The 19,593-nt window shown below is 40.6% G+C and overlaps 2 protein-coding genes across 2 annotated transcripts in view; both read left to right on the forward strand.

The window, feature by feature from the left end:
- The window catches only part of LOC112846386 (NLR family CARD domain-containing protein 3-like), a gene marked incomplete at its 3' end in the record, with an annotated part of 86,019 nt that extends 74,278 nt beyond the window's left edge, over window positions 1–11,741 (forward strand). Inside the window, exon 6 of the mRNA XM_025905855.1 lies at window positions 11,576–11,741. Coding sequence (XP_025761640.1) covers window positions 11,576–11,741 — 166 coding nt within the window. The remainder of the gene's footprint in view (window positions 1–11,575) is intronic.
- Window positions 11,742–11,925: 184 nt separating this feature from the next.
- LOC112846040 (neoverrucotoxin subunit alpha-like) lies at window positions 11,926–13,390 on the forward strand. Its single transcript, XM_025905268.1, has 2 exons — window positions 11,926–11,951; window positions 12,480–13,390. Exons 1-2 carry the CDS (start codon window positions 11,926–11,928, stop codon window positions 13,006–13,008), a joined length of 555 nt encoding a protein of 184 aa, XP_025761053.1. The 3' UTR covers window positions 13,009–13,390.
- Window positions 13,391–19,593: the final 6,203 nt, after the last annotated feature.

Genomic DNA, 19,593 nt, shown 5'->3' on the forward strand with positions numbered 1-19,593 from the left:
TAGCAGTTGCTTTGATTTGTGTCTGTCTGGACAAATGACCTCATATGTCACTGGGCCGGTTTTTCTAGCCACAGTAAAAGGTCCTTGCCACTTAGCCAGCAGCTTACTTGGTCCAGTAGGCAAAAGTACTAAAACTTTTTGACCAGTCTTTAGTTCTCTCTCACAGGCATGCTTGTCATACCATACCTTTTGCTTTTGCTGCGCCTTCTGCATATGGTCTCTAACCTTTTCTCTGTATGTTCCCAGTTTGTCTCTCATCTGCAATATGTAGGAAACGATGTTGGTCGTCGAAGCCACTTCAGTAGACCCCGGTGCCACTCCAGCCACCCAGTTCTCTTTCAGCATATCCAGAGGGCCTCTAACCTGCCTTCCATAGAGCAGCTCAAAAGGGGAGAAACCAGTTGAAGCCTGTGGCACTTCTCTGTATGCCAACAATAGAAAAGGCAACCATTTATCCCACTCCTGACACCACTGTTATGCTGAGAGGCACGGTGAGGGAAACATTAGACTTCACACTGTCTTTGGGTTGTTCTCCTTCACCCATGTGCGGACATCTGGCTGCAGCACACGAAGAAACTGTTCCAAAATAATGGTTTCACCAATATCTTCTTTGCTCCGACTGTCAGGACGCATCCATCGCTTATAGAGTCCCTTTATCCGATTGCAGGTTTCACGCACACTCTCTCCCACTAGTACACTGGTGCTCCGGAACCGGTATCAATAACGTGACCACTCTAGCTGCCCATTAAACTTGTGGCCATCCCCACGTTTTAGCTATGCGTTCGAAGCGTACAAAGAAACTTTCAGGATCCTCACCTTCCCTGAAGTCAGGCATTCTTGGCTCAGCACCAAGGTGCATTTCTGCTCTCTGCACTGGAGCAGGTTGAACAACATGCATTTGAGGCTGTGCATGCAGTGGTTGAGATGGAGGGGGCAGCTCAGCTTGGTGCTCAGCGACTCCGTGAGGCTGCAGAGCTGATAGTGGAGGCAGTTGCCCAGTCTCTTGCTTTGGGAAAACAGCCGCTGTAGAAATGTCACTCTGACCAGAAGGCTGAAGTTCAGAATGTACATCATGTTGCAGCCTTGGTATATTGTCACTCAGTTGTTTAATCTGTTCAAACAATATTGCTTCTGTTCTTTTGGTATGCCGCATAAATTCTCTAATTTCATCAAAGATATCCGGTTCAGAAAGTTCTTTACTCACGACACCAACTGCAGTCTGCTTAGGTCGTACTACCGGTTCAAAATCATCCTCATCAGCCATTGCTCCTTCAGGTGGTGGACCTGGCTCAATTGTTTGTCCACCTTCTCTTTCTTCCATGCCAGCAAGGGGGTTTTTCCTTGTCCCACGGTTTCTTCCACATCCTACACCCCTCATTCAGCGTGTTCTCTCCCTCATTCACAGGCGTAACCAAATCCCACTACTGCCACCACTGTTACGCTGAGAGGCGCGGTGAGGGAAACATTAGACTTCACACTGTCTTAACTGAAGTAATTGCTTTATTATCTCATGCCAATATCATGCACATACAGATAGCAACTTCTCAAAATGGCCCCCAATCCATTTCCTGCTCCTTTTAAATACTCTAAAGACCACGCCTTCTCAATACAGACTGGCCTATAAAAGAGCTGCAATTGAGGCAGGCCACCTTTTTACTGGGAAACCAAGATGGCCACCACAGAGGTAACCTACAAAACACTCTGTTACATGAATGCTTCCCAACACACAGTATATCTGTTATGTTATAGTATTACTACTAAGGCATAGTATTTCTACCAAATAATAGTATTCCTCCAAAATCATAGTATTACTGCAATTTCATAGTAGTTGAGCAAAATCGTAGTATTTGTACTAAATCATGGTACTTGTGACAAATCATAGTATTTCTTGCAAAGCATATTATTCGAACCAAAACATTGTATTTGTATGAAGTCATAGTATCTCTTCAAAATCATAGTATTTCACCCAAATCTCAGTAGTTGTGCAAAAACCCAGTATTATTTCCAAATCGTAATATTTGTACTGAAACATGGTACTTGTGCCAAATCATAGTATTTCCGCCATATTGTGCTAGTTGTGCAAAAACATAGACTGTCTGCAAAATCATAGTTTATCCATTATGTTATAGTATTACCACTAAGGCATAGTATTTCTGCAAAATCATAGTATTTTTGCAGAAACATAGTACTTCTGGTAAATCATAGTATTTCTACTAAATAATAGTATTTCTGCCAAATCATAGTATTTCTGCCAAATCATAGTATTTGTACTAAATAATAGTATTTCTGCCAAAACATTGTATTTGTACAAAGTCATAATATTTCTTCTAAATCATAGTATTTCAATCAAATCTCAGTAGTTGTGCTAAAACGCAGTATTATTGCCAAATCATAGTATTTCTGCCAAATCATAGTATTTCTGCCAAATCATAGTATTTGTACTAAATAATAGTATTTCTGCCAAATCATAGTATTTGTTTCAAATCATAGCATTCAAACCAAATCATAGTATTTGTGCCAAAATATTGTATTTGTACAAAGTCATAATATTTCTTCTAAATCATAATATTTCAATCAAATCTCAGGAGTTGTGCTAAAACGCAGTATTATTGCCAAATCATAGTATTTGTACCCAAACATATCAGTTCAACTTATTTAACTCTTCTCAACAGCCCAACACCTCTTCTTCACCCCTTTTCGGCACAAATCCCAGCTTTTTCAACAGAAATCTCTTTTTTAGCAGACATTCTGCTGATTCACCTGTTTTCAGTGCAACGTTCTACTTCTTTACCTCTTTTCAGTAGAAATTCTGCTGATTCATCTATTTTAAGCAGAATTTTCAGCCTTTCACCTCTTATCAGTACAAATCTCAGTATCTTCTGCTCATTTACGAAGAAACCTTTTCACCTCTTTTCAGTACAAATTTGAACTTCTGTACCCCTTTTAAGCAGAATTTTGCCTTTTCACCTCTTTTCAGCAAAAGATTCTGCTTCTTCACTTGTTTTCAGCATAATTTTTCAGTTTCTTTACTGCCATACAATTTTTGCAGCTTTTCTTCTTTTTCAGTCATTTTCAGCAGACAGCTTCAGCGTCCCGGCATGCACACAGCATTTTCGCAGGAAATGCAAATTTTTTCTAGTCTTTATTATTGTGTGGATGCCTCAAGGCATGGATTCAACCCCCATTATGAGCACCTTCTACAGAGGCACCATTGAGAGTATCCTCACCAACTGCATCACTGTGTGGTATGACTCCTGCACTGGGTCCTGCAGGAAAAAAATGACAACGGGTAGTGAGAGCAGCGGAGAGGATTGTGGGGACCTCTCTTGCCTACCTCCCCAGGAGATCTACTGCGCCTGCCTCATTTGGAAGGTCCTCTCCATTACAGGTGACTCCACTCATCCCTTCAACAGCTGCTTCGGTTTGCTGCCATCAGGAAGGATACTGAAGAGCCTCCGGGCCAGAACCCGCAGACTGAGAGACAGCATCGTCCATCGGCTATCAGGATGCTGACCATCTCTGAATCGAGAAGGGGGGCCCAAGGGTACATCTTTCGCCATCTTTCAATGCTGTGATTGCAGCCATTCCCCAACTCTCTGTGAACGGTACTCATGGCCATTCGAGAATCTGTGTCTTTGATTAGTAGTCGTTGATCAATGGTCATGAGAATTTGCATACTAACAATCATGGAACTAACCCCCCAGCCATTTGTTCATTCAGTGGTGCTAGTTTCCTTCACTGTGCAAATGTACCATTTATAAGGTTGGGGAAACTTGCAGTCAGCTGAGACTGAAGAAGTCACTTGGATGAGTGACAAAAAGTTTCTCCCACTGAAAATGTCCAGATGAACAGAATCAACCTTTTGGAATTTACTTACCTGGATGATTGAGCACGCATAAAGACGTTATTTTATTAATATTTTTGAAATGATAGCAGCACAAACGACAATTTTTGCAGCACAAACCAGCACAAACGTAGCACAAATGTTTGACATCATTTTTCTTTGATTTGGGTAATGTGGGGGGGCTGGTTGACCTTTTGACCTTTACATTTTTATTAATATCTTTAAAACAGAGGCAGCATAAACGACAATTTTAGCAGCACAAACGTAGCACAAACGTTTGATACCACTTTTGTTGGATTTGAAGAAGGTGGGGGGGGGCAACCTCACTCACACATGCATCAGCAGCAGAATGGAGCTAAAAATAAATGTTTGTTTCAGTTCTATGAAGCTTTGAGTATTTTGGATTAGTAGCACTGCTGTGTTTGTTGCAGCATATTGCTGTAATTGTTTATATGCTTTATATATTCTGAGGTAAGTTGATCTTGTCGGGTCCGGAAAGATGCCCTGGTCAGGATATAATTTGCAACTTCCAACAGAGCATGCCGACCATTGTAATTTTTAACAGTTTGGCTGTAAGTGACAGGAGCGTTGAAAGAAATTGCAACACACCTGCTTACATGTCAAATCTTTCAGTTATCATCTTTTATTACTTATATGCTTTTAGAGTTTTAAGTTTTAAGTGTGAAGTGTTATCATCCAGTGTTACTTTTATTCTTTAGAGCTAAGGCGTAGGGGTTGAGTTTTAAGTTTTATCATTTTTATTACTTATATTCCTTAGAGTTAAGTTTTAAGTTTTAAAAAGTAAGCAGTGTCGTTTATATTTTCAGCAGCTTTTTTGGAGTGTGACATTTAGCCTAGAAAACCACAAACGGTTTCGGCTGTATACGGCAGGCTTCAGGCCCCCAGAGAGGTGTGAAGTCATCTTGGGTGCAGACAGGTCATGACTTTTGCAGTAGGTTGGAAATGAGAGGTGTTTTGCTGTAGTTGCAAAAATGTGCCTAGGCTGTCTGTTGAAACAGGAAGACGCTAGATAGGTCATCAAGATAAGAAGCGAGCTGGTGGGGACTAGACAATGTTCTTTTAAACTGTGTCAAAAGTTAACTGAACGGGTGTGGTTTTGGAGTGACGCATGCTGTATTGAGACTGCCAACCTTATAAAGCCTTTGACTTCTTGTTGTAAGATAGTTCAATACTGAATCTGAACAGTATTGGCTCCGCATATGTGTATTCATTAAAATGTCGTCTAATTGCACCCGGCCGGATCAGTGGTGGTTATTTTGGTCTACCTCCTCAATTCCTGAACCTAACAGTGTTACATCATATTCTATAAGGATGTTATGTGTTTCTATACTTTCTGCCCAGTTTGACCCATTTAGCAGAAGTCAGCCTGTTTAAGGCTCTGATATCTATTCTGTATGACTTAAAGCAGTTATGACATGGTCTGATTTTCTCACCCAATAAAGGAATATTTCATATATCAGTCTACTCTTCATTCTATCAGACAGTTTTCACAGCTCGTACATTTGCTTTTTACACATATATGTAAGCATTGAGTCAAATGTAATAATGCCAACATATTAGACGAAAAATATTTGTCTCTTATATATAATACATCTGTATATACACTGTCAAAGATACTTGTCTTTGAGTGAAGATTTAAGGTGATAGGAAATAGAAATAACTGCAACTTGCATCTTTGACCCAGAGTTCAAGCTCACTGCTGTAATATAGATAGATAGATAGATAGATAGATATCATAATAATCTGACAATACATATAATATTGGCCATATTATATTTACATTACCACAGTGAGATGATTTTAGTCTCATGAACAACATGAGCTAATTGTTATTTACTAGCTAATCTTGAAATTACTTCAGTACAGAAATGAAGCCCAACTATCATGTTTTACAGTCCCGTGGTCTCAGCCTCAGATACTCAACTAATCAAAGTGATGTCATGACAAAAATGAAGGACCAACAAAACATTTTTTGTGTGGATGCTTTATGCATCCACACTATTGAGTTCCTGTTTCTCTTTATTCTTTATTATTGTGTGGATGCTTTAAGGCATCCACACTATTGTTTTCCTGTTTCTCTTTATTCTTTATTATTGTGTGGATGCTTTAAGGCATCCACACTATTGTTTTCCTGTTTCTCTTTATTCTTTATTATTATTTTTCTAGTTGCGTTCCGTACACTTTTTGGCACTTAACTACTTCCACAATTTTCAGCCGATTTTCACCGTTCAAATTTTAAACTATTCTGCTATTTCTGCTAATGTACGCTATATCTTTTGATATTTTTAACTGTTATACTTTTTAAAATATTACACTTTTTTCCTTTAATTTGTCCCATTGAAATGAATGGGAAACTTCCACAATTCTGCTAAAACTTGCTTGTTTTTGAAACTTAACTACTTTTTCCTACTTTCACGTAGAACAACCATTCAAACTTTAAAATGTTCTCAAATTATTGGGCTATTCAGGAATAAATCAGCTTTTTCAAATCTTTTACCGTTTTATTTTTATCCCTCTTAAAGTTTTGAGTTGCAAAATTGTGATTTTTCACAAAATACATGCGTTGTTATGGTTGCTATGCACTTGGCTTCCAGTGTGCCACTGTAGGTTTCGCAGTCTTCTCTTCATGTCCGAACAACTTCTTGCTACTTGCTCAATTTTCACTCAACTTCCACAAATTATACATCAAAACGTAGGTATTTTTGCTGGCTTTCAGAAAATGTCACTATCATGGTTGTGAGATTTATAGAATTTTGGCAAATCTCCTCAGATCAACACAAAGTCTGAAAACTCTCCATAGAAAGTCAATGGAGAGTTTGTTCAAAATCACCGCTTGATTTCTGTAATGAGAGGCATATTCGAATCGTCATATCTCCTTAACGAAGCGAAGTTAAGACATGAGGCTTGTCCCGGTATATCTTCAGACACTCCTGACGCTCACAATTCAAGAATTTCTTTCTCACCTATTACCATTTGGCCATGAATTGGGTTTGTTTGAGGGTAGGAAATTCGTCCCTCGCTCAGATGTCTTCAGATTTCAAACTCTGGAAATGAGGCACTTTTTTCTCTCGTCATATCTTTGTGATGGATTTCCACACAGACCTGAAAATTTCCATGACTGTTCGCCAAAGCCTGCTGTCTCTTACGGTGAAAGAATGATATCGATACTCCAAATAGATTTAGAGTTAGAAAGCATTGTTTGAGGGCAAGTCAAGGCAGTTTTGCTTTGCCTCTACTCAGTTACAGTGTATTACAAGTCATACATCTTCAATAATTTATATTTTATCGCTGAATTATGAAGACCTGCAGATTCCCCCATCTCTTCTGAACAAAACGGTGTTAGAATGAGCATTCTAGCCCCTACGGTTAGGAAATTATGGCCATTTGTTCGAGGGGAGTCCTGAATGTGAGAAATACACTGAAGAAAACCCATAGCTCTCTCTGTGTCTGTCTGTGTAAGTGCTGATTACTGCAGGTGCAGCCAATTTAGCTGACCTAGATATGCCAAGCCCAGACTCTCAACAGCCTCTGCACACTTTGCTCTCTGTGTATGTGTGTGTGTATCAATATTTCTCCCATGTTAAAGTCTTACTCCTCCATTATAATATTTGTGCTAAATCAAAGTACTTCTACTACATCTTAGTACTTCTGCTCAATCATAGTATTTCTGCTGAATCATAGTATTTTTGCCATATCATGGTATTTGTGATAAAGCATTGTATTTCCACAAAATAACAGTATTATGTACTGTTATATTATTACTGCTCATAGTATTTCTGCCAAATCATAATATAACTGCAAAATAAAGATTTTTGAGCCAAATCATAGTGTTTGTGCTAAATCCTAGTAAATCTGCTCAGTGATATAACTTCTGCTATGCTGTAGTGCTTTTTGCTAGATTATAGAATTTTTTCTAAATCAAAGTATTTCATGTAAATCATAGAGCAGTTTTTACAGTCATCTTACTGTTAAGCCATAAATTACGTTTGTTTGAGGGGTGGAAATCTGTCCTCCTCTCACTTTTCAAACTCTGAAAATGAAGCCGTTTCTTCTCTCATCATATCTCCGTGACGGAGGTAAAAGGAGCAATGAAAATCGCAGTGAAAGTTCAGCAAAGTCTGCTGATTCACCCAGTACAAGAATTGTGCTTCTATCCCACCTAGTTTTGGAGTTACATGACGTTTTGTAACTCCAAAAATCGGCGTTTTACGCCTCTCACCGCGATCTAAATCTGACAGTTCATCTCCCCGTTTTCCAAACCGCTCCTCTGTTTCCCAGTGGCACAGTTGGTAATGACGCCGATCGGCAGCCTAAAGATCACGGGTTCAATTCCACCTTGGTCAACATTTTTTTTTTCCCTAGAAATTAATACACTATCGCAGACAAGTAATTCATATTCATCATTTATTACAATTCTGCAAAGTTTTATGATTTTAGCAGCTTTTCTAATATGGACCTCAGATTCTTCTTAACACTCCATGGCACAAATACTGTTCCCTTTAGGCTCTGTGTATCTGTGTGTGTATCAATATTTTTCCCATTTTAAAGTATTACTCCTCCATAATTGCATTTCTGTTAAATCAAAGTACTTTTACTACATCTTAGTACTTCTGCTCAATCATAGTATTTCTGCTAAATCATAGTATTTTTGCCATATCATGGTATTTGTGCCAAAACATTGTATTTGTACAAAGTCATAATATTTCTTCTAAATCATATTATTTCAATCAAATCTCAGGAGTTGTGCTAAAACACAGTATTATTACCAAATCATAGTATCTGTACCCAAACATATCTGTTCAACTTATTTAACTCTTCTCAACAGTCCAACACCTCTTCTTCACCCCGTTTCAGCAGAATTGAGTTTTTTCACCCCTTTTCAGCACAAATCCCAGCTTTTTCAGGTGTTTTCAACAGAAATCTCTTTTATTTCTGATTGCTGATGTCTTTGTTTTTCAGCTGCCCGCCCTCTTTCCAGGTGGCGCAATCAGTAATGACACGGCTCTGCAGCTCAAAGGTCGTGGGTTCAATCCCACCTTGGTCAACATTTTTTTTTCACTACAAATTTATACACTTTCACAGACCTGTAATTTATATTGCTAATTTTTTTCACTACAAATGAGTAGTGCAAAAACATACTATGTCTGCAACATCACAGTATATCTGTTATGTTATAGTATTACTACTAAATCACAGTATTTCTGCCAATTCAAGGAGGCTGACTGTTACTAAGCGCATCAGTGTACATAGGTCATCTGTTGTGTTGGAGTGCCCTCTTGTGGCGCCTTTTGGGTAGTGCCTTAGTAAACATGAACGCTGCAAAGAAGTGGTATCAGACTGGTTTGTAGTGGAGGAATTTGTTGCCAGTTTCTTTCATCTTTAATCCGTATTCAAGTTGTAATGTGGTAACTTTTGTGGCACAAATACCACAATATGGCAGAAATACTATGTTTTGGCACAAATACTTTGATTTCGTATACTTTAGCTTCTTCACCCCTTTTCAACAAAATTTTCATTTTTTTCACCCCTTTTCACCACAAATCCCAGCTTTTTCAGGTGTTTTCAACAGAAATCTCTTTTATTTCTGATTGCTGATGTCTTTGTGTTTCACCCGCCTGCACCCTTTCCAGGTGGCGCAATCAGTAATGACACGGCTCTGTAGCTCAAAGGTCGTGGGTTCAATCCCACCTTGGTCAACATTTTTTTTTCACTACAAATTTATACACTTTCACAGACCTGTAATTTATATTGCTAATTTCTTTCACTACAAATGAGTAGTGCAAAAACATACTATGTCTGCAACATCATAGTATTACTACTAAATCACAGTATTTCTGCCAATTCAAGGAGGCTGACTGTTACTAAGTGCATCAGTGTACATAGGTCATCTGTTGTGTTGGAGTGCCCTCTTGTGGCGCCTTTTGGGTAGTGCCTTAGTAAACGTGAACACTGCAAAGAAGTGGTATCAGACTGGTTTGTAGTGGAGGAATTTGGTGCCAGTTTCTTTCGTCTTTAATCCGTATTCATGTTGTAATGTAGTAGTACCACAATATGGCAGAAACACTATGTTTTGGCACAAATACGTAAAAACGGCTGCACCTGTTTTGGCGGGAAAAAGTACACAGCCTCTCTGATTGGTGGATTCAAATTCAGCAGCTCCCAGGCTGCTTGACTGACCTAGAAAGTTTCTTCTCTCTCCCTCTGTGTGTGTGTGTGTGTGTGTGTGACAGAGGGAGGGAGAGAGAGAGAGAGAGAGAGAGAAAGCCTTTTTATGGGATAATCTCATTGTAAGATTTAAATTCAATATATTTAGACTGGTTGACTGAACTGGATCCTGTGTGTGTGTGTGTGTGTGTGTGTGTGTGTGTGTGTGTGTGTGTGTGTGTGTGACAGAGAGAGAGAGAGAGAGAGAGAGAAAGCCTTTTTATGGGATGATCTCATTGTAAGATTTAAATTCAATATATTTAGACTGGTTGACTGAATTGGATCTTGTGTGTGTGTGTGTGTGTGTGTGTGTGTGTGAGAGAGAGAGAGAGAGAGAGAGAGAGAGAGAGAGAGAAAGCCTTTTTATGGGATGATCTCATTGTAAGATTCAAATTCAATATATTTAGACTGGTTGACTGAATTGGATCCTGTGTGTGTCTCTCTGTGCATGTGTGTTTCCATATGTGTCCATATTTGTGATTGTGTGGCTGTTATATATTTTTTTGCCGATTTTTTTTCGTTTCACAATTACATTTGAGGGAGCCTTAGCATGTTCAGGATTTTTTCAGCTGTCCATTTTGCTTTTCCAATTTTCTATTTAAGTTATTGCTATTGTGCTAAGTCATAGCATTTCTGCTGCTTTTCAGTATTTATTTTTATTTCAGTAATCATACTATTTCTGCCATTTTATAGGATTTGTACTTAATATAGTATTTCTACTTAATTATAGTATTTCTGCCATTTCATAAGATTTGTGCTAAATATAGTTTTTCTGCTAAAAAATAGTATTTCTGCCAAATATAGTATTTTTAATTAATTATAGTTTTTCTACCAAATCATAGTACAGTTTTACTGCTTTTTGTATGGCTTCTAAGACAACCAATCATATCTGAGGCCTGGCACATTCAAATTTGCATATTGGGGCCTTCATGGCTTCTAAGACAACCAATCATCTATGTCATATATCTTTAATATTTCATATTTGTATTTTAAATGGTCAACATTTCAAGATTCCCCCATCTCTTCTGAACAAAACGGTCTAAGAATGACTGTTTTAGCCCCTACGGTTAGGAATTTATGGCTGTTTGTTTGAGGGGAATCCTGACTATGAGAAATAGACTGCAAAATCCTGTCTCTCTTTGTGCTGCGTGTGTAAAAGCCTGCACTTGGTGCACCAGTTTTGGTGGGAAAAAGCACACAGCCTCTCTGATTGGTGGATTCAAATTGAGAAGCTCACAGCTGTTTGACTGACCTAGAAACATGCTGTTAACAGCCACTGTTCACTTGCTGCTGCTGCTGCTGCTGCTGCTGCTGCTGTGTGTGTGTGTGTGTGTGTGTGTGTGTGTGTGTGTGTGTGTGTGTGTGTGTGTGTGTGTGTGTGTGTGTGTGTGTGTGTGTTACTGCATACAGCAATTAAATTTCCCATTGGGAACAATAGAGTTACCATTGACCTGACAAAGAGAAAATGATTGTTGACAGATGGATTGTTGTTTTGTGTGTCTGCAGTCTGTCAGGCTGTCTGATCACAGAGGAAGGCTGTACTTCTCTGGTCTCAGCTCTGAGCTCCAACCCCTCCCATCTGAGAGAGCTGGACCTGAGCTACAATCATCCAGGAGACTCAGGATTGAAGCTGCTGTCGGCTGGACTGAAGGATCCAGGCTGGAGACTGGACACTCTCAGGTATGGAGAGTGTCTGATAGAGGAGGAAGAGCTGGAAACATTTCCTGTGTCATTCACTCACTTCCCGATTATTTTATGTGACATGAACTGATCAATAAGGATAAATAAAATTAATATTTACAGTATCCAGGGAGAACTTTGCCAAGAACACATTTTAGATATCGGAGTATATATATATGGCTTTAGTCAGAGGTCATGTACGGTAACCACAGTGACACCAAGAGGAGGAAAACAGCTGGCAGCAAAGGCAGCGAGGTGTCTTTTCTAGCTAAACAGAAGAGGAATATAAAGGAATATGAAGATACTGAAGGTCACAGTTTGAATCAGTCATATTTCATTCAATACAGAGGTGTACTGACAGATCCAGGATCAGTCCAAATCAGCAGAAGTTTGATCCACATATGGATTGAAGTGTATTTGTGAAAATCTTGGACTGTTCCTGTGTCAGTGTGTAACAGTGTGTGTATGAGAGCCGTGTAATGTCCATGTGTGCATGCTGACTGCTCTGACCCCTCCTCCTTTCAGGGTGGAGCCTGCTGGAGTCCGATGGTTGAGACCAGGTCTGAGGAAGTGTAAGTGTGTTTTTAATGGGATTCATGAAAACAAAGCAGCACACATTCAACCATCTTCATCATGTCAGGAGTCATCATCAAAGTGTCAATCAATGAACAGATGATGGATCAATAACTGCAGCTGGATTGTGTTTGTTCTCTCCATCAGATTCCTGTCAACTCACAATCGACACAAACACAGTGAACACAAAGCTCCAACTGTCTGACAACAACAGGAAGGTGACAGATGTGTGGGACATTCAGTCATATCCGTATCATCTTGACAGATTTGATGTTTGTGAACAGCTGCTTTGTAGAAATGGTCTGACTGGTCGCTGTTACTGGGAGGTCGAGTGGAGAGGAAACATTTATATATCAGTGAGTTACAGAACAATCAGAAGGAAAGGAAACAGTGATGACTGTGAGTTTGGATTTAATGATCAGTCGTGGAGTCTTTACTGCAATGATGATCGTCCTCTTTTTGTCAGATACAATAACAGACAAACATCCATCTCCTCCTCCTCCTCCTCCTCCTCCTCTGTCTCTAACAGAGCAGCAGTGTATGTGGACTGTCCTGCTGGCACTCTGTCCTTCTACAGAGTCTCCTCTGACACTCTGATCCACCTCCACACCTTCAACACCACATTCACTCAAACTCTTTATCCTGGGTTTAGACTCTGGTCTGGTTCCTCAGTGTCCCTGTGCTGAGTTGAGTATAAAGTGTGTCCTCCTGTTAGCAAAAAACTCTGATTCTTGTAGCTCAGGTGGTAGAGCAAAAGGTTAGTGGTTCAATCCCAGTCTGTTCTAGTCTGCATGCCAAATATCCTTGGGCAAGTTATTAACCCCATGTTGCTCTTGGATGCATCCATTGGAGTGTGAATTTGTGTAAATGTTAGGGAGCACTTAACAGTGCTTGTGTGATGGGGTGAATTAATTTGCTGTACAAAGCACTTTGAGTGCTCAGACAGAGTAGAAAAGTGCTATATAAGAACCAGTCCATTTACTGTTGAACAGATAGTTCAGTCTGTACATGTCTGTCTCTTTCACTCAGAAACAATGATAAATACCTTAATAATTTTGTTGATAATTATCGCTGTTAAAAAAAATCCCTTTATTATTTTAATGATACCTCAATGTTGTGTTTTCTGAAGCTCCGTTCACAACCAGCTCCTCTGCATTTTCATGATGTTTCACAATAAAAGCCTCAAAAGGAAGCTGTTAAAACATTTGATTGATTTGGGGGAAATGTCTGAATGTATCTAGTATTAAAGTAAGAGTGTATAACTTGTATAAGGAGTATTTAGTACATGTTAATGTGATGTTTCCATGGTAACAAAGCAGCTTCATCACAGTGAAAACACACAGTTATACCTGAAGTTAAGTCGCTCAGCATTTAATCCTGCTTCACTGACAGGCTTCTCGACTGTTCCAGATAAAGTATCAGCATCACTGCCCTCCAGTGGTCACTGTCAGTATCTACAACTCTCGAAAAAAATGGGATCACCAAGAATATCCTAAAAATGGCCTTGAGGGGGTGTTACAGTGAAAAAACCAAAAGCAGCCAAATTTTCTTCTGAAAATGTTTAATTTTAGTAAATCAATGCTCTGTAGTTTGATACTGTCGTTACAGACAAAGCGGATGTCAGCATTTGGCGCTGGAGTGACGGCAGCCTTTCCAAGTAGCTCTGCAACACCGCACCTTTTCTTAACTTTTAACTTTTTTTAGACTAGGCTTTCAAACTTTATTTCACCTTCCTCTAGTTACTGTACTTATACCTCTTAGATATAGCGATACAAGATGGATAATGCACTTTTTAAAAATTCTGGAACCAGCTCCTTCATCTATTCGAGAGCGGAGCTGCTGGCACTAAGAACAAAGGGACAGACCGCATGTGACACAACATCCCGGCTGAGATAAAGAGGAGCTACAGAGGCTGCAAGGCTGGAGCGAGGAAAGCCGGAGGAGATTCAAACCATCAATCCCGACAGTGATAATGGGCAACGTGAACTCGCTACAGAATAAAATGGAAAAACTGGCTGCTCTGAACAACCAGCGACTACACCGTGAGTGTATTTTGTTTATCTTCACGGAGACATGGCTAACCGAGCTAACGCCACAGGCTAACGTAGACCTATGCGGTTTCACATCCGTGAGAGCTGATAGGGACACGCAGGCCAGCGGGAAAAGCAGAGGTGGGGGACTCATTGTCTACGTTAAAAACAGATACTGCAACCCTGGACATGTCTCCGTTAAAGTTTCGGTATGCCGTCCGGACCTGGAGCTGCTAGCTGTTAGCTTGCGGCCATATTATCTACCTCGGGAGTTCAGTCATGTGATCTGTGTGTGTGTTTACATCCCTCCGAGGGCCGACGCAGCAGCTGACTGTGAGAAAATACACACAGTAACAGCAAGACTGCAGACACAAAACCCAGAGGCTTTCATTATTATATCTGGAGACTTTAACCATGCCACTCTTGATTCTACTCTGGCTGCTTTTCACCAGTTTGTGAATTGTCCCACAAGGAGCAACAGGACAATTGACCTACTGTATGCCAATGTGAGAGATGCATACAGAGCCACCCCCCTCCCCCCACTAGGGAAGTCAGACCACAACCTGGTTTATCTACAGCCACAATACACACCCCTCGTCCAAAGGCAGCCTTTTACAACACGCTCCATCAGGAGATGGACCCCAGAAAAGGAGGATGCTCTGAGAGACTGCTATGACACCACAGACTGGGATGTGCTTCTGAGCCCACATGGTGAGGACATAGAGGGGGCGACACACTGTCTGACAGACTACCTCAACTTTTGTGTGGACATGGTCGCCCCTGCTAAGACGGTACGGTGTTATCCTAATAACAAACCGTGGGTAACACAGGAAGTCAAAGCTGTCCTCAACATGAAGAAGAAGGCTTTCAGGAGCAAAGTGAAGGAGGAGATGAAAGCAGCACAGCAGGAGGTGAAACGCTGCCTGAGGGAAGCAAAGGACACCTACAGGAGGAAGGTGGAGCAGAAGTTGGAGAGGAACAAAATGAGGGAGGCCTGGCATGGTGTGAAAACCATCACAGGCCACAACACCAAGAACAGCACAGTGGGGGGGACTGTGGAGAAGGCAAACGAACTCAACAACTTCTTCAACAGGTTGACCAGCCACAACCCCCCACCTCACCTCCCTTTACTACAGAGCCCTCTCCCCACTCTCCTACCTCCCTCGTTTCCCCCCTTCCTGACACTATGACACCCCCTCCTCCAATCCCTCTCTCAACAGCAGGACATCTCCCCCCCCCCCCCCCTTCCCACTCACCCCCAGTGTCACAGTGGATCGGATCAGGAGACAACTGAGGAAGCTTCGCCCCAGAAAGGCAGCAGGCCCAGACAAGGTGTGTCCAGGATGCTAAAGGCATGTGCTGCTGAACTTGGGGAGCCGCTACAACGAGTCTTCAACCTCAGTCTGCGACTGGGGAGAGTGCCTGCCCTATGGAAGACATCCTGCATCGTCCCGGTCCCCAAAAAGGACCGGCCCAATGAGCTGAATGACTTCCGACCGGTGGCACTGACGTCACATCTTATGAAGACTCTAGAGCGGCTTTTCCTCAACCTCCTCCAGCCACAGGTACAACATGCCCAGGACCCACTGCAGTTCGCCTACAAGGCAGATGTCGGAGTGGAGGATGCCATCCTGTACCTCCTACACAGAGCCCACTCACACCTAGACAAGGGAAAAGGCACGGTCAGGATCCTGTTTCTTGACTTTTCCAGTGCTTCAATACAATCCGGCCCTGTCTGCTCCAGGAGAAACTAAACAGGATGCAGGTGGACCCCTGCCTGGTCTCTTGGATCTCCGACTACCTCACTGACAGACCACAGTACGTCAGGCTAAAGAACATCACGTCTGACACTGTGGTCAGCAGCACAGGAGCACCACAGGGAACTGTGCTGTCCCCTCTTCTCTTCACCCTGTACACCTCTGACTTCTGCTACAACTCTGAATTATGCCACATTCAGAAGTTTGCAGATGACACAGCCGTCATCTTGACATCTGGGATGATCAGGAAGAGGAGTACAGGAGTCTGGTGAGGAACTTTGTCGCTTTGTCGCACACAAACCACCTGCAACTCAACACCTCAAAGACTAAGGAACTGGTTGTGGACTTCGGGAGTCCAGACCAGGTCCACTGCCGGTTCAGATAGAGGGAGAGGAGGTGGAGATGGTCAACAAGTACCTCAGGCTGTGGGTGGACAATAAACTGGACTGGTCATGCAACACGCAGCACCTGTATAAAAAAGCCCAAAGCTGACTGTGCTTCCTCAGGAGGCTGAGGTCTTTTAACATCTGCAGGAAGCTCCTGAGGATGTTTTACCAGTCAGTGGTTGCAGGAGTACTTTTCTATGCTGTAGTGTGCTGGGGGAGCAGCACAGCAAAGAAGGACTCATCCAGGCTGGAGAAACAAATCAGGAAGGCTGGCTCTGTGGTCGGCATGAAGCTGCATACTCTGGTGTCAGTGGCAGAGAAGAGGACACTAAAAAAACTGCTGGACATTATGGACAATGCTGGGCATCCTCTGCACACGGCCATAAACAAACAGAAGAGTCTGTTCAGTGACAGGTTGCTTCTCCCCAAGATAAGAACAAACAGACTTAAAAACTCCTTTGTCCCACACGCCATCAGACTGTTTAACTCCTCGCTGGAAGGGAGAGGGAGGGGAGACAGGAGGACAAAGGAGGGGGGAACAACTGAGCTGTAGTGCCTCTTCACTTCACTGTGCAATACTTTGTTAAATAGTCAACGGTGCAATAGACTTCCATACTTGAAATGTGCGATTTCACTTGTATTTTTATTTTTATTCCTATTTATTCTATTTATCCCTTTGTATTTTTTATTTATATATGTCTCTGTATTTATATATGTGTATATATATATATATAATATTCTGTAACTCTGTAACTTCTGTCGGTGTTGTGCTTTTTTGGAAACCGAATTTCCCAGAGGAACCCACCGAGGGATTAATAAGTTTTATCTTATCTTATCTTATCTTATCTTATCTGTTTAAAGCCTTTGGACAACATTTGAAATGCACTCATTCTCCTAATCAGCTGGAAACATTAAAGCAGTAAAATGACTTTTTCGAACGGATAAAAACTATTGAACAACATCGATGTTAGTCTGATCCAAATTTGAATGTACATGTGTTTAAGGTGCGGGTCTTGTTGAATTATTAAACATACTTTCTTTAATTTTTCGAGCCACAAAAACAACAACTTTTAATTTTATTCTGCTTGAGTATCGGCCTCGGGTAGCTCTACTTATCATTGCTGAGTCAGTTGTCTGTTTTTGGTACTTTTTTCAAGGAGCAGTGGATTATTGGTAAGGGTGACTTTATGTGTTTAGTTACTTAATTGGAAGTACTGTGGAAAGTTTACCTTACATACACAGGGCTGACAGTACAGCTTCTGAGGTGACTGTTTACAAAATGTTATAATCTATTCAAAGGTTCTTTGCAATTTTACATTGATAAACATTATCCTTAACATATTTGTCCCACATAAAGTACTATGGCCTTCACACTTTCATTTAGAATTGTTTAAATAGCTCGTGTCTTAAGTCCTTCCATCACACAGAAAATTTAAAAAAAGTCACATAGTTCACTTTATATCACAAAATGTTAGAAATATAAGCCGTTCATAACAACCTGAAAGGTTGGCAGTTTAAAATGCAAACCAATGGAAGCAGAAGTAGAAGACTATAATGTCACAGAGCACACGGTGTCTATTATTGTGTAGACATGTATAAATAAGAGCTTAATTTCTTAAGAAATAAACAGTTGGAGTGATCTTTATCAAAGTGGAAGTTGCATCTGTGGCTAAACCACTGTACCCAAAAACTTTAAAAAATCTACTTTGTGTGAGGCTGTGTAAGTAAAGCTTGCCCTTCACACCCTCGTTTAACAACCATCTGTTGGGGGTTGTGGATTTGACACCTCAGCATTGTGAAAGTGGGGAAACGTGTTTCTGGCTGAGCATAAGATTTCTGCTTACAACTTAGAATCTCAGTTCTAAATGAAATTCAAATGTTTTTTGTTTTTTTAAGTGTGGCTAATGTATTATTTGACTTCTAAGGCACAACACACACGCACACACACACACACACACACACACACACACACACCAACAACAACAACACAACAACACAAAGAGAAGAGAAGAGGTGTAGTTTACTACGCATCATAAAAACACAATCATTCATCTTCCAACTGTATCTTTCTGTTCTGGCTTTAGAATCATTGTTTGTTTACTGAGCCGTACTTGGGAGTCATACTGTTGTGATACTGGGAGAAAAGGGTAAGGTTTGATAGACTAAACCATTACACACAAAACTTCAAAAACCTAAAGAGTGAGTGAGACTGCTAACTGTGTTGTCAAGCAATAAACTTATCTACAATGTGTTAGGAAAGAAACTGCAAACTATAAGAGGAATCTGGATTTAAATAGAACATAGTAGTGATGGATTAAGTGCAGGAAACACCAATATAAGGTGTCTATGGAGCAAATCTCCTTCAGCGTTCAAATGACCAAAGTGAGGACTATAAGTGTTTCTCTCAGTTGGTTGTGTTTAGGGAAAAAGCAGCTAAATACACTGAGACTGCTCCACATTGTTAGTGAGTTAACTCTAGATATCTGTAGGTTTTGTCAAACTTGGAGTGAACAAAAGCAGAAAAACAGTAAAAGATGCAGGCGGTGAAGTCTGGTTTATTCATGAACACAATGAAACATTTTACAGTCCACAGAGCAAAGTAGCATACATGATAAATAGATACACATAACATGGACAGTGAGAAGTAAACCTCGTCATCTCACACATGTTATATTCTGTAACTTAAAATAAACCACAGAAATTAGAGTTTAGTGTTTAAAGTCACCTATTAAAACATGAGTCAACATTCCTGGAGTGACACTTTAATGACGCTTCATATCACCGTGTTTATGATGATAAAACATGTTCTCTCATTAGTAGATGTCTGCGCTGTCACTTGTCATGAAAATGTCCAGAGCCAGGGTTCAAGCTTCCTCTTCAATTACCGTTGATCATTAATAGGGACACAAAAGATTTGCCACATTATCCCCACAAACAACATGCTTTTATAGAAATCATTGTGACACAAATATTAGATTCTGTTTCACAATTTGCATGAACTCCAAATCTTTAGAGTTTCATATTTATAAGTATACATTATACCATTGTATGAGCTACACTTCTTGTAAAATATAAACTGATTGGTAATGCGTTTGAGT

Source organism: Oreochromis niloticus, linkage group LG3, assembly GCF_001858045.2.
Source record: "Oreochromis niloticus isolate F11D_XX linkage group LG3, O_niloticus_UMD_NMBU, whole genome shotgun sequence".
Classification (NCBI taxonomy): domain Eukaryota; kingdom Metazoa; phylum Chordata; class Actinopteri; order Cichliformes; family Cichlidae; genus Oreochromis; species Oreochromis niloticus.

What these genes read in the sequence shown, in the direction of transcription:
- LOC112846040 (XM_025905268.1), top strand. Translation starts at nt 11,926, where the DNA reads ATGGCTTTAGTCAGAGGTCATGTACG. An exon ending in TTAGTCAGAGGTCATGTACG is followed by an intron (nt 11,952 to 12,479) that starts GTAACCACAGTG and finishes AGATTCCTGTCA; the next exon opens with ACTCACAATCGACACAAACA.